This window comes from Callionymus lyra, chromosome 8 (genome assembly GCF_982586985.1).
Source record: "Callionymus lyra chromosome 8, fCalLyr1.hap1.1, whole genome shotgun sequence".
Lineage (NCBI taxonomy): Eukaryota > Metazoa > Chordata > Actinopteri > Syngnathiformes > Callionymidae > Callionymus > Callionymus lyra.
Window position 1 is genome coordinate 19,464,016 of NC_141825.1, and position 14,385 is coordinate 19,478,400.

The following is a 14,385-nucleotide window of genomic DNA, read 5'->3' on the forward strand; positions in this document are numbered from 1 at the left end:
AAGTTGATAATTCACTTCTATGTTGTTTGATGTCCTGAGACGACCCGAGAGATCTGTCAGCGATTCATTTAACTTCCATTTTGAAAAGCAGTTGGTCTTAGTTCAGTGAATAAATGCTGGTATGTTTCGTGGCAGGTGGATGTTCCAGTTTATCCTGGTTCTGTAATCTCTAGCGATAGTTTTACTGTGTGTGCGGCACAGCTGGGTAGAAAGAGAGTGATGCAGGAGAGCAAGAGAAAAGGAAAAAGACTTCTTTTAAATATTTTCTGGCCTTCAAATGTGCTTCTTCATGTTAAACACTGTTGTTCAACGTCAGGATCATTAGTCTACGAACTGGTGACTCAACGGAAATGGCTCCGGGCTTCACCCTTCAAAACTGCCATATAAGGAAGTTGTTTATCTATGTTTTGTGTTGTGATGAGAAAATGGGGAAATACTTGGTTGACTTAGGCCAGTCTGTCAAAATGAGCCTGAGAAACCTGGGTGTTGTATTTGACAAAGTCATGTCTCTAGTACAACACTGCAAAAAACTGACAAAAAACTGTTTCCTTCAACTGAGAAAAATCTCTAAACTTAGGAAAATTATGTCACAACATGATCTGGAGCTTTTTATAACAGTTTATTTTTATGTCTGAACAAGAAGGAGCTGTCTTGGACAATGTTACCCAAGGGTTTAAAGCTAATGTGGAACATCAGAATTCTCCTTCGAAATACACATAAGCCAAGTCCCCCTGTTGGTAATTTCTGTAGCATCGATCGAGTCTAGTTTTCCTTGGTCCTTCCCACCTTTTGGGATGTCCCGGCAAAGCAATCCATTGACCAGACAGTTGTGTAACCTCTTAGATTTGCACCAACATTGTCTTAAATATAATTACATTGACTCCTCCTGAGTTGTTCAAGCCATATATCATCTACTACTGAGGTGTGAGGACTTTACAACTGATCTTTTTTCTTACATGACCATTCTATTTGACATCTCTACTTCATGGTGTGATATAGAAGATATACCTATATATAGCAGGAGAGGGAGGAGCTGCTGAGAAACGAAGAGTGTAGGTGGAATGAATGTGGCTTTTATTGAGCAGCCCTCTTGAAAGAATGTATTATGTTATCAATAATGACAAATGAAAACTGTCTTCCCAAGGTTAATGTATGAATGAAGACGACAATGCTACATGTAACTGTACACACAAATGCTTTCACACTCTCATTGAATCAACAAGCACAAAATCTAACATTGTAAAATCATTGTTAAACTTCAGGACCTCATTGCCTATATATGATTTACGTGTTGTTCATTACCAGGAAAAAGTTTTCTTTAACTCTCCGAAACACATTTTAATTGGTTTTCAGATCATTATTCTGGCTTTGCACCGTAACTGAAGAGTGTCGGGGCCGTTCTAGAATTCAGAAGTACCAAACATTCAGAGGTTAATTGGAAAACTTGGGAAAATGTATCTGTAGTAATGAGTGTGTGTGTGTGAATAGTTGTGTGTCTTTGTGTGCCCTGCACAGACTGGTGTCCTGTCCAGGGTGTCCCCTGCCTCTCGCTCGAATAATCTTTTCACATGTTTGTCAGTGGAAAACTGGTGACAGTGGCTTTATTTTTTTTTTAAGTAATATTTAATTAATACATTTGACTAACTCTCTTCTCACCCTCAAGTCGATTAAGGGTTGGGATAATTATATATATATAGATTAATATGTTCTTTTTTAAAATTATAGACAAAAATATTTGTTCATTTTATGTATCGACTGAGACTGATCAACTGCTTTGTCTTCATCTTTGTCCAAAACGACACTTAAAACAACCAAGTACCTGCTCGTCCACCTTGTATTGAAGTCCCAGCATTAGGTTCTGAAAAAAAGTATTTTCACTGCCGTCTGAAGTCTTTCCTCATTGATACACATTGCAAGTGACAGGTGAACTATCCCTTTCAGAATAAACGAAAAATATATTTGATGATTTATAAATTTGGCCAATCGTGAAGCTCCATAATCTTCTCAGGCAGGAAAAGGTAGACGATTGTCATCCGACGACGAGACATTTGTCATCTCCTATTAATGGCTCTCACTTAGTGTAGAATACTGTTTGTGTCGACTGAATCCTGCTAAGTTGCCGGGGCCTGAATCAAGAAGAAAATGCATGCAGAAGTAATTCAATTTTTTTCTCTGATCTGCCCGCCTGTCTCATTCTCTCAAAGCACCTCAGCTCTTCCTCCCTCTCCTCCGTCCCACTCAGCATCTCTCCTTTCATTGTTTGCTCTGGCTCCCTCATTTCCCTGGCCTCTGTCTCTCGCCGCTCTCTTCTCCCATGAGTTCTGATTAGCTCGCACACCCACTCTATCTTTAGGCGCTCCATTGGGATTTCAATTAATTCCAGAAAAAAAAGGGGAAAAAAAAGTGCAATATCATCACAATATACCATACCTGTTTAATTAACTCGGGGCTTAATTAGTAATGGCTTGAACTCGGTCGGGAACACGCTCGCTGTCGGAGCGCCTGGGGTTTTCCTAGGGATGGACTGCAAATGTGGGCAACTGGATATGTTTAAATATCAAGTTGTGCCTCACAACCATCTGCACCAGCGTGACCTTATGCTTGACATCATGTGAATTTCATGAGCCGCGAAAAAACTCGAACTGTCTCGGCCGTCACCTCTCAGGAGCTGAGTGTTATATTCCTATTCTCCGGCTCTTTGATCTGCTTCCTCCTTCTTTGTTTCACATTAATCTGCTCCTCCTCGCCTCGTGCTTCGCTCTTTTTCATGGTCATTCTGTTAAAAGAGTGGTTTCTGCTAATAACAAGATGGACTCCAGAGAGAGAGAGGGGGGTTGAGCAGCAGTGGATCTGAGACGTATGTTTATAAGAGGGAGTGGAAGAAATGTAAGACAAAGCAAGCCGTGAAAAGCTCATTAGACACGGTCAACAGAAGCGTCGCTGTCTTTGTTGCTTTGCTCCTCCAGACATGACCTTCTACTTAATGACTTTTTTTTCTCGTCTTAACTGAGACATATGGTCTGTAACAGTAATGCGGTATTTATAGTGTTGATACATACTTGTTGGTATATAGTAGTGATGGGTTGATGAGGCCTCGTAATACAGTGTTTTCGTAATTTTGAAAAGCCACTCGATTTTTCAATACATAAGACCCAAGCAGAGAGTGACATCCAGTGGCTACACATGTATGGATGGATGGATACTTGAATACATACATACATTTATGTATATAAAACCACAGTTCCGTTATTATTTCCAGTTAAATATAGTTCATTTAAAATAAAACAAAAAATTATTTAATACATTTTATTTGTTCATTTTTGTGTTGCAATTAAACTTCCGGCCGCTAGATGGCAGCACTCTTTTGGGAGATCCTCGAAAAGACTAAGGGCGAGAGGATACAGTAGACTCTCTCAGCTTTTAGAGCTAATGTTCGGACATATTTTGGTTTCAAACCAAATGAAAGCCGTTACGACTTCGTCCAGAGTCATGTGGTCTGTAAATCCTGCAACAATAGGGTCAAGTACTGGACTATACTACAAAATATATATTTGTTCCTACAGTATCACAATATATTGTAGAGGTGTCCCTGTATCGTGATATGTATTGTATCGTGAGTACACACCCCTAACCACCAATATATATATATATACTGTATATATATTTTATTGTATATATTTTTGCTCCCATTATTTTTCCGAGAAAGCATCCGACCAAACAGGTGTTTGATGCATTGAAGAAGCTGGTTTGACAGCATAGATATTGCACAGGTGTGCCTTAGGCTGGCCACAATAAAAGGCAACTCCATAATGTTCCGTTTGATCACACGGATGACAATGCCACAGATGTGGAAAGTTCTGAGGCGAGCGTGAAGTTGGCAAGATAACTTCAGGAATGTCCATCAGAGCTGTTGAATTCAATTTTTATTTCTCTAACTATAGTTGTCTCTTGAGGGGTTTTAGAGAATTTGGCAAGAGTTCTAACCAAAATTGAGCTCACAGGACTCACGTGGTTGTAGTTTTGTATTGTCTTTGAATTATAATTTAACTGAAATGAAAAGAAAAAACAAAAAATCGGAGCTCCTAATGAACCACATTAAACCTGTGAGCTCAAACATCATCATGTAGCTGTTGTTGAGACCAGAGATGGTTTTGAAAAGTCAACTTTGATATCAAAGCTGAAGAAGACTGGAAGGTACTGGATTGAAGTTAGAAATGGTTTGATTTAAAAACCAGTTCAAAGCAATGTTCATGTTGAAGTCGGAGAAATCTATACCTATTTCATATTTTATACTTCCTTCTCTTTTAGTTGAGGTGCAGATGATAAGTTGACTGTGTCTCAAGACGTGATGGATGTCGAACTAGATCAGAAAATACTTCTGACTTGCTAAAGTGGCTGGATGATCAGGGGAATCCGAAATGATGTGTACGATACGCTCAAAATTGCTGACATCATCTCAGCGTTGAAGTACCTGATTGAACTTCCACTCTTGCAATGAATAAGCAAGTAAGAAAGGATGACAACCGTCGCTGCCTATTTGTCAACTCAACATTTCTTTGTCTTTGTCTTCGTCTCAGTGCCAGCAGTATCGCGAGCAGGCTTCTGTGCTGGAGAATCAACCGACGGGGACGTTTGTGTTGCAAGTACATGCCGTGGATGCAGATGAGGGAGCAAATGGAAAAGTCAAATACGGCTTAATGCACAGAGACAGCGCCATGCCGGCCTTCAGGATTCATTCCGACACAGGTAGGGGCAGATTTTCTGCACTTGGATCTTGGATCAGGTCTAGACGACGACCAGAGGATTGTTTTGTTTTTTTCTCGTAGACGGCCAGGAATGCCTTTAATGGTTATTGATGTCTGTAATGTTTACCGCGCTTGAAGTGTAGTTTGGAAAAACTGAACTGTAGCGTTCAAGTGACCTTCATTTAATTGCTATGATCAGCCTTGAACTAGAATTAGTATGTCAAGACGACACTAAATAGGTGAAAGAAAACCTCTAAAAACCTGTTAGGTATTTATAATAATAACCACAGTCTGTCCTTGAAGTGCATAGAACACTTGCCTGGCATTAACTTCCAAAAACCATCTTAAATGGACCATTTTATTTAACCGATGATGACAAATACTCCCTTTTGGATATCAATATTTAATTATGGAATACAAAAGATCAATCAGATTAAATGGAAAAATATGTTATAATTATATTCTCTTAACCTTTAATTAATCGATTTATTTATATTCATTTTTCTCTCAGGCACCTTCAGACACTTTTATACACCGATCACCGTCAGCTAAAATGGCGACAACAGACTTAATTACTGTTTACATGGAGTGCCTTAAACGCATTAGCATTTTTGTTAATCATTTTCTGAACCTGAAGGCAATGATGGTATGCTAGGCTGCTCCACAAATACTAAAAATGATATATATTTATTTCCCAGGCCCTTGAAGCAAGGTTAAATAATTGAACTAGATAATTCAATATGATTTGATATGTCATGAACTGAACAGGACAACATGACTGACAGGACTGAAACACTACCAATACCAGAGATTGTCAAGACCAAGACTTTTCTAGACCAACACCAACTAAAAGCACACTTAATTTTTGATGAATGTTGGCATATTAGAGTCAATGTTTATCCAATTCTGTGGTTTGGGCTTGTATGTGGTTTGTCACCTTTTGAGTCATGCATACAAAAAAGTAGTAAAATAATTTGTTCAATGTTAAAGGTAAAAAAAAATTGTCATCTGTGCTTTCAAGACCACTAATATGACCTTAGACCAAGCAATGCAGATAATTTAAGACCAAGTCTGTGGAACACCAAGACCAAGACAAAACACAGACCACAAGTAAGAGAACTTGGGACCAAAGACTTCCAACACAGATACTAGACCAGGACCACAAATAAGACATTTTAATGGTATGGTATCCATAGACTTCCGAGACCAAACAGGACGGATACCATAAATAAGAGCTCTTAAGACAGATGCTATAGACTGTAAAGTTTTGGGTATGGCTCTGGTAGAACCAGATCAAAGGAACAAGTGCTTCAAGAAAAGTCTGATACCAAGAATAAGAGGTATCTTGAGACCAATACGAGACAAAGACCTAAGGCCATCTGGACCAAGACAAGACCGAGACAACAAATAAATCTTGAGACTTGATCCAGAGAACTATTCTCTTACTTATTACCTGACGCTTTAACATTTCATTGGAATCTTTTTGTTTTTGTTTTTGAGTTATATTTGCTAAGAGTGTTTGTTTGGTTTTTTTCCTGTCATTTGTATAGTGCTTATCTGCAAAGGTAGATATAGCTGAGGAAGTTCCAATTTACGATAGCATTCGCAAATCCATTTTTTTTGGAAATGAAAGCAAACAGGAGCAGAAACATAACTTTTTTTTAATGATTTCTACCGATTACACACTTTTAAATAATCAATGGACAAGCATCATTCATGTTTAGTTTCTGAAGAAAAACATGAAGATCAGTATATCTTGTTGCAGTAACACCGAGTCAAATACCTCTTCACCTCTAATGGTATCTTTTATTTTGGTCACCGTAAATCAACCTGTTAGCCCCACTTATTCAAGTCGAAACATTTTTGAAAACACGCCTAATGACCTTAATGCCACTTATGAAATACCAGGGAAAATCTCTTTTTGGATTCCTGACACGTGGGATTACCATGTTATGCGGTTGATGGCTGTGTTCTGTCGCCCCCGTCTGCAGACTTATTAAAACTAGTCAGTGCACAGTGAGAGCAACGCCCGACTTGTTTCCATGATTGATGACTCTGTGGGTTTGTGTGCGAAATGAGGAGTGGCTGAATGGATGGACACATCCATCTGAGCGTGTTTTGTTGGGTTTTGTGTAATGTGCTGATTATTGCTCTGCGTCAACAGGAGCGATTGTGACAGCGCGCCGCTTCGACAGGGAGCGTCAGAGAGAGTATTCGGTTACAGTAACAGCCACTGATTGGGCGGAGGAGCCGCTCATCGGCATCTGCCAGCTCACCGTTCAAATACTGGACCAGAATGACAATAGCCCCAAGTTTGAGAATCTGCGTTACGAGTGTAAGTACCCGGTTGTTGTTCTCGGTCAATTTATAATGCATCGATCGCTTTGAACATCCTCACATTGATTTAGGAATTGGTGTCAAATGAACGTTCATCCTCAAGGACAGGAAGTATTAGAACCAACCTGTAGTTTTTTCTTAAAACACCACCTGAACAACAATGTGGAAAATGTAGTCTACAATTGTCAAAGGTGCAAAATTAAATGAAACCTGCTGAAAATATTACAATAATTTTCTCTTCTTCTCTCTCCCTTGGATGAGAAGAATTGTCAACTTCCTTCCCATTAGTATTTCAGGGGTGAGAAGGATTCGTTAGATCCACGGATCGTAGTTTAATTCCACCCAGTGTTTTTTTTTTTTTTGTCCTTGCATAATGCTCATGAGATAAGTACCTGTCAGAGACTCTGCTAATTAGTCGACACGGCAGCTGACAGACTCAGCAAACAAATGCATCATGGGAATGGATGACACACATTTCGAAATGCAGCCTCGCTTGATGTATCATTGCAGAAAAAACCTAATGGAAATACTTTGTATACCAGAATCTGGTACAACAGGAGATTTTTTTAGTCATCAATAATTTGCTTGAATGTATAACACAATCATTACCTGAACAAAGCTAAAAAAGTTATAAATAAGTAAGTAAGTAAGTAATTTATATTTGTATATCGCTGTTCCAGACCAGGGTCACAAAGCGCTTAAACAATAAAAACAATATCCAATAAAATATATACTTAAAAGGTCAAGATAACACCGAGAACAACACAGAAGTCTCAGAAAAATCAAGGAAAAACCTGCAAGAATAAAAAAGTCTTGAGATGTTTCATGAAGGAGTCCGTAAATACATGTATATTCTTGTTTTTTCAAAAGATGTAGTCGTGAGTTAGAAACTATTATTGGCCCAAATAGAGTATTAATGTAAATACAGTATTGATTTCACGATTGCTCCCAGGCTTTATTCGCGTTGTGCTACTAACTTAACTCAAGTTACAAACCCAGTTTGCATATCTTAAAACAAATAAGTGAAAAGGTCTCGACACTCCTAATGTGTGCCAAACATATGCCATGTAATTCACAGCTATAGTAGCTGATATGCAAGTCTTTCAGGGAGGAAAAACCCACTATTTTGCATAATAACTGCTACATTATTCATCAACGACCTTTACACAAGCATCACCTGCAGCTCCCAGAGTGTTTCCCTTTCAACAACAAACAACGAGAACATTTATTACCTGCACCCCCTGTAGACTTCCTCAGAGAAGACACAATGGTCGGCACCAGTTTCCTGCGAGTGGCGGCGCACGATGATGACTTTGGGACCAACGCGGCGATCGCCTACTCCATGTCGCTGGAGCAGCCCGAGTACCTGAGGGTCAACGCCGTCACGGGATGGGTGTTCGTCAACCAGCCCATCTCTCAGGTCGGTCAATTTACATTCATATATATAGATTCATAGTTATGTTCATGATACAGTGCATGAGGTACATTTTTTAAATAGATATTAATGATGTACTGTATATAAGTGCAGTTACAAAGTGCAACTTGCATCACTACCCCGTACAATTCTTTTCCTCTTTTCTCCTGACATTTTGTGCTGTTTTTCAGTGTAATAAGGTGGTTGTTGCCCCCTAGTGGCTGACTGACTACCAGTGCTTGATTATATAGCGGTGAAGCCACATTTTAAATGTAATTATTGCAGACATTTCAGGGTTGTTTACTGCTGGAAGAAAAAGCCTTGATGCCAATGTTGACCTTAACTCTGTACTAATAATAATCCTGATAATATAAAAGTGTGTTTTGAATTCAAACTTTATGAACCTAAAACACTTTCAAATCTCATAACATTACCAAGAAGCATGCCCCTTGTCTCAATGAAAGCAAGTCCAATGTAAGGACTGTGTTAGTGTTAAATACATTTTCGATCGAGGAGCTTTTGCAAGATGAATTTCAGCCATCAAAATTGCATATAAATGATGCATTAATGTTGTAACGCGGAGCTACCTGTGACTCCATTTCAACACCATGGCTCCCCTCCTTTATTAAAGACTTCTCTTTAAATATACATAACATCCACTAAAGCACAAGTAATGAAAAACATCAATCTCTTTTTACAGAGGGACTGCTGTGGTGAAGTAAAAATACTTCTTCACCTAATTGTGCTGGGTTTGGAGTCTATTCTTCTTCTTTGAGTATAATTTCCGGTGGAAGATGTTGTGCCATAGAAGTAAAAGAAAACATTTGAAGTAGAAAATTGTCGCTTCAACTCTAAATAAGAGATTTCATCTAGACTATTTTTTTTATCCAAAAACATGTTTTGTTGCGAGATGTAATTACACAATTATCGCCTGGTTGGAATCTTGATGGCTTTTAACGTGACTTTCTAAAGACGTATCATGTTTAAGAACACTGTTGTTAAAAGTCTTCTTAGCAGCCTTATGCTAAAAACCTTCACTGAACAAAGCCTTTTAATATTTCACAACGTTTTCACAAATGCTTTGAATCATCGCACCATCTTTGCACTGGGACTTGGATTATAAAAGCATCTTTTGATTAATTAATAAGCATCTCAGATTTAGTTGTGGATGTTCTCATCTGATTTTTTTTTTTCAAGAGAATGAAAAGCTTTAAGTTCAGAAGTATATTCCCATCATGAGTTCATAGATCAGACAAACAAAGTACCATTAAAGCGATCAGATGAGCGTTGCTGCCCGTTGCTGCCCCCCTGCATCTTAAGAGCTTTCTAGTTCTGTGGACAAACTAATCTTCTCTTACATAAACATGCACTTTCTGTAATGCTTTTAAGTACTTCACACATATACCTTGGACAATATAGCTAACATTTATTTGCTTTGTTATTTCGATATCTACAAAGGTCAATACAAGGAATTTGTGGTGCACAGCAGAATGGATGAAAAAAAGTGGTATTGAACCTGCTAGTTCAAACATCCGACATGGAGGGTTCTGCACATCTCAATTTCTCTTAGACGTAAAGGTCATAGAGGGATGGCGGGGGGGGGGGGGGGGGGGGGGGGGTTAACAAATTGGCTTCCCAGCACTGACAATATGCTTCAGTCTGCCCTACAGAGGCAGCCAAAAAAACCCCACAAGATGATCCACAACACTTCAATAAATAACAAGATGAAAGTATGCGAGGTTTCAACCTATAGCTGATGTTTTCACGATTCAATTTCAAGAAATGTATATTCTGTAGGTGTGTGGATGGAGACTCAATGCTATATTTCTATTTGGCATGACATCTATTTTTTGGGAGGGACTTCAAAGCTGATATTACAAGTGTTGAAGTATGAATCCCTCACTTCCCGTTGCTACAATTTTCTCAACTCTGGTTTCCTCCCACAATCTGGAAAAAAAACATACCGAGGTTGATTGAGCTTGAGACTCCAAATCAGTGCTATTCAGGACTGGCCTGCTTCACATTCATCCATGAATAATGCTTTATTCCAAACATAATAAAAATGTAGTTTCTGCGATACGCTGCACTTTCAGCCGCTTTTCGGCAAAATCTGTGATTCATCCTAACCCGAGAATCTCCAGTTTGGATAATGCAACATAGCCCTCTCAGTGTGACAGAAGATTGAACCTCGAAAGACGTGAAAACTATCTACGCAAAGCACATGTCTTTTGGTGTCAGTATTTCTGTTTCGTTAACAAGCAGTATAACATGAGGAGACACTTGGCTGTTGCTATTTCAATACATAAGTGCTAAATAACTTATGAAATTGTTTTCTTTTTTTCATCGGTTTGCCTCACTCAGGCCTCCAATGAAGCAGAAATGGGACTAGGTTGATGAATAAGTAAGGTTAAGGTGATGGATCCTGACTTGGATTTGTATCCCTTATATCCCAGCAAACAAAAATGACTCAAAATTAAGATATTGGTTGGAAAAACTCAAATATTCTGCTTAACTTGCAAATGAACTCCGTCAGTAAAAAAACAGCTGCAGGGGACACACTGAACATAACAGATTAGTTTAATTCAGCTCTGAAAGAGTTTAAAAAAAAAAAAATTGATTCCTAAGTTGAGAGATATTCTGTTTATTTTGTCTAGCACAAACATTTTACCTAATAATGCAAGAATAATGTTTTCATTTGTCCCAGTGTTATCTTGTATTTAAACTAAAAAAAGATATTCAAACAATAATGTTTTTCTTAATAATTGAACAAATAGAAGTTTTGCTTCATTGTCAGAATAAATGTATTTAGATTTGCAGTCGGAATACTGCATAAGATAAGAACTGTTGGCATCATTAAGAAATAATTACATTATGTTCTAAAATTAAATAGCTTCGGAAATTCACAAGCAAGTCAGAAATGTAGGCGGTCAGAGACTGGATATCTTACTGTGTAGACAATTAAACGTAAGCTGTTATTTTTAATACTCACTTTAAAATACTTCAATTTTATATTTACTTTACTGGATAACATTGGATGAATCAGTTTTTTCTCAATACTACTATGTTGTATGGTAACCCCTTGAAATGTCCACTTCTATAACTAAATTGTCGTCTCTGTTAATATATTTGTTGTAGTGTTTATTGTTCCTGCATTGATGCATTTATGATGTAAAAGAACAACGGGGGAAAAGATATCTTTAAAGAATGGATACGAAAAAGAACAGGAGAGACTTGATTTATGCACAAGAAGAGGCTGATTTCCTGCAACAAACTCCTCCAGGAGTTGCCGAAAGACAATGAAGATTTATCTAGAAAGTACCTTTGAACTCTGCTGTCTTCTTCTTTGGTCATTTACCATTTTCCATCCTCCCTAGTCTCATCCTGAGCTCCTTCATTCTCCACCTGATCGGTCCCTTTGCTTAGATGTCGTCAACATAAAAGTATATCGCTAAATCAATCAGTATGCTTAACCTATAACCTATAACCTTTTAAACAATCCTGGTTTCTTTTCATTTTTCTACCAGACACTCTTTTCTACTCTACTCTTTTTAGAGCTTGGAAATCCATTTGCTAGCACTAACTTTGGTAGTTTGTCCATGTGTTAGATTAATCAGTACCACTTTTTAAGGACTTTGGAACGTTGAACTTTTGTAGATAAAGAATACCGACGAGCCTTATTCAAGAATATAAATGCTAAAGATTAGAGACATCAATACCAAGGATGGCCATGAGAAGAGGAGCATTAACAAAGAACTCTAAATAAGTCTATTTCTTATGATGGATAGATGGATGATGGATGATAGATAATAAAAAAAAAGTTATACTGCTCATGCATTGCATTGGTTTGCAGAGTCGAATTTTAGCATCTGTGCCAGTCTGTACTTCTGCTGCAATGAAAATGCAATTGAGGGATTTAAGGGTTTCTGGGAGGAGAAAATCCGATGGATTTATGGGCTGTCGAGATCATGCAGGAAGTGAGAAGTCCTTGCTTTACCTGTTGTCTTCATTATTTCCATGATTGAAAGAGGGTTAAACGATCTTCTTTCAGCTGTGAGGACCTTGGAACACAAAAATCTTCTTTTTCGCCAATTATTGTAAAATGTAGGATAACATTTCCTTGGAAATTAAATCTAAAGTAACATATTTTGGTTGACAAGATGATGGTTTGGAATCAGAGTTATTAGTTATTAATTTGACATTATTTGCTTTTAAGAAAAAGTTAAATATAATTGTTGCAATTTAATGAACAAATTTCAACATTATTCCATAAACTTGAAAGATGACAATAGATTAGAGACTTGCAGATGAAACAGGATCCGTTTAGATGGCAGACTCAGCATCTGAATCGCCAAACACTTAAGTAGCCTTTGTCTTCGGAGATAGTCGCTATCACCCTCTGTTTGGCTTGGACAAACACAATCCGAAACTCCTCTGACCTCTTGAGCAAATGTTCATTTCCTCGAGCCGAGAACTCTTTGATCAAACACACTTCCGCCCGTCGAATGCACTCCTTTGTTTCCTCGACTCAATTAAAGAACAATAACAGAAGTAAAGGCGCTTTTGTGCAAAATGACTTACGGCTTAATCAATGCACGTTTCCCTATTCTCGGCTTAATAGCTTCCTCCTCAGCAGAGTTGGTCGAATACGTTTTGGTTTCGTCGGGGACTTCAAGTGGCGCGATTCAGCTCAACACTCTTTTGTTTAATAATGGTTGAGCTTTTTTTTTTTTAGCTGATTTCTGCAGCACATAACTTTCTCTTGCATTTGACTCGACTTATCTCCGTTCAACAGCGTCTAGGGTCGTTAAAAACATTGTGTCATTTAGACCTAAACTCTGATGTCCTTATGATCCCTGCAGAGGACCATCATCACACGGGACATCGTGGCAACAGACGGGGGTAACCGGAACACTTCCGTGGAGCTGTCGGTCACCATCACCAACGTGAAGAACCAGCCGCCACAGTGGGAGGAGGAGAGCTACAGCTTGGTCATCCCCGAAAACACGGCCAGGGACACGCCTATAGTGGTACGCTCTCATTTGCCTTATGGCTTATTCTACGAAGTCAGTGCCGTTTCCTTTACAAAATATATGGTTAAGTCAATATATCTACATACAAACACATATGTCTTACAAAAAAATACATCAATAGATCAAAGTTTGGCATAAATAACAGTTTAAATTGTATTTTTATTAGCATTAATTGGTCTATAACCAGCAGGACTGAGTAGAAAGTGTATATCTTTATTTGATTTAAGTTTTAAACAAGTTATTATATTCTCCAATTTGATGAAAGGAAATCGATTTTTAATCTTGAATATTAGAGTTGTTCTGCGGTGGTATTATAGCATTGTTGTGCTGGCATGCTAGCCTTCTAGCAGGTTAACCATTATGTGAAAAATGTTTTGCACTTCACATAAAAGTTGAAGAATTATTAGGTTAGGTTAAGTTTCTCTTACGTGTTACTGAGTGGTTACAAGGAGATTATATTTAATAGTTCTGGAAGTTTCTTGAGACCTCGGCTTCTGCAAGGCTTTAAGTGTTTTCATCTTCTGTCTGTGATGTCCTTTAAAAAATGAACGTCTTTGTGATAACCAGCAAATCGTGATTTTTATATCTTTAATTTCTTTATAAACAGAGTCTATTAATCAGGTTTCAAGTTTGAAATTAATATATTCTATTTCAGTTTATTTATCATGATGATATATATATTCTGGATGCTCTCGGTTAATATGACAAAGATGTCAGGTTATGAAACTGTAATAAAGCTGAAACTCAAAGAACAAACAACGGATTTAGTTTAAAGTCAAAATCATTTACTTGCCAGGAAAGATCAATACAGATGATACATTTCTAGTCGGTCGGATTTCTCTCTGAAGTACAGATGATG

At 38.0% G+C, this 14,385-nt stretch overlaps 1 protein-coding gene across 1 annotated transcript in view; it reads left to right on the plus strand.

Annotated features, from left to right (window-relative positions):
• LOC148073942 (neural-cadherin-like) overlaps positions 1-14,385 on the plus strand; it is a 213,711-nt gene that overhangs the window by 114,415 nt on the left and 84,911 nt on the right. Inside the window, exons 9-12 of the mRNA XM_087798121.1 lie at positions 4,578-4,746; positions 6,910-7,080; positions 8,330-8,502; positions 13,356-13,523. Coding sequence (XP_087654247.1) covers positions 4,578-4,746; positions 6,910-7,080; positions 8,330-8,502; positions 13,356-13,523 — 681 coding nt within the window. The remainder of the gene's footprint in view (positions 1-4,577; positions 4,747-6,909; positions 7,081-8,329; positions 8,503-13,355; positions 13,524-14,385) is intronic.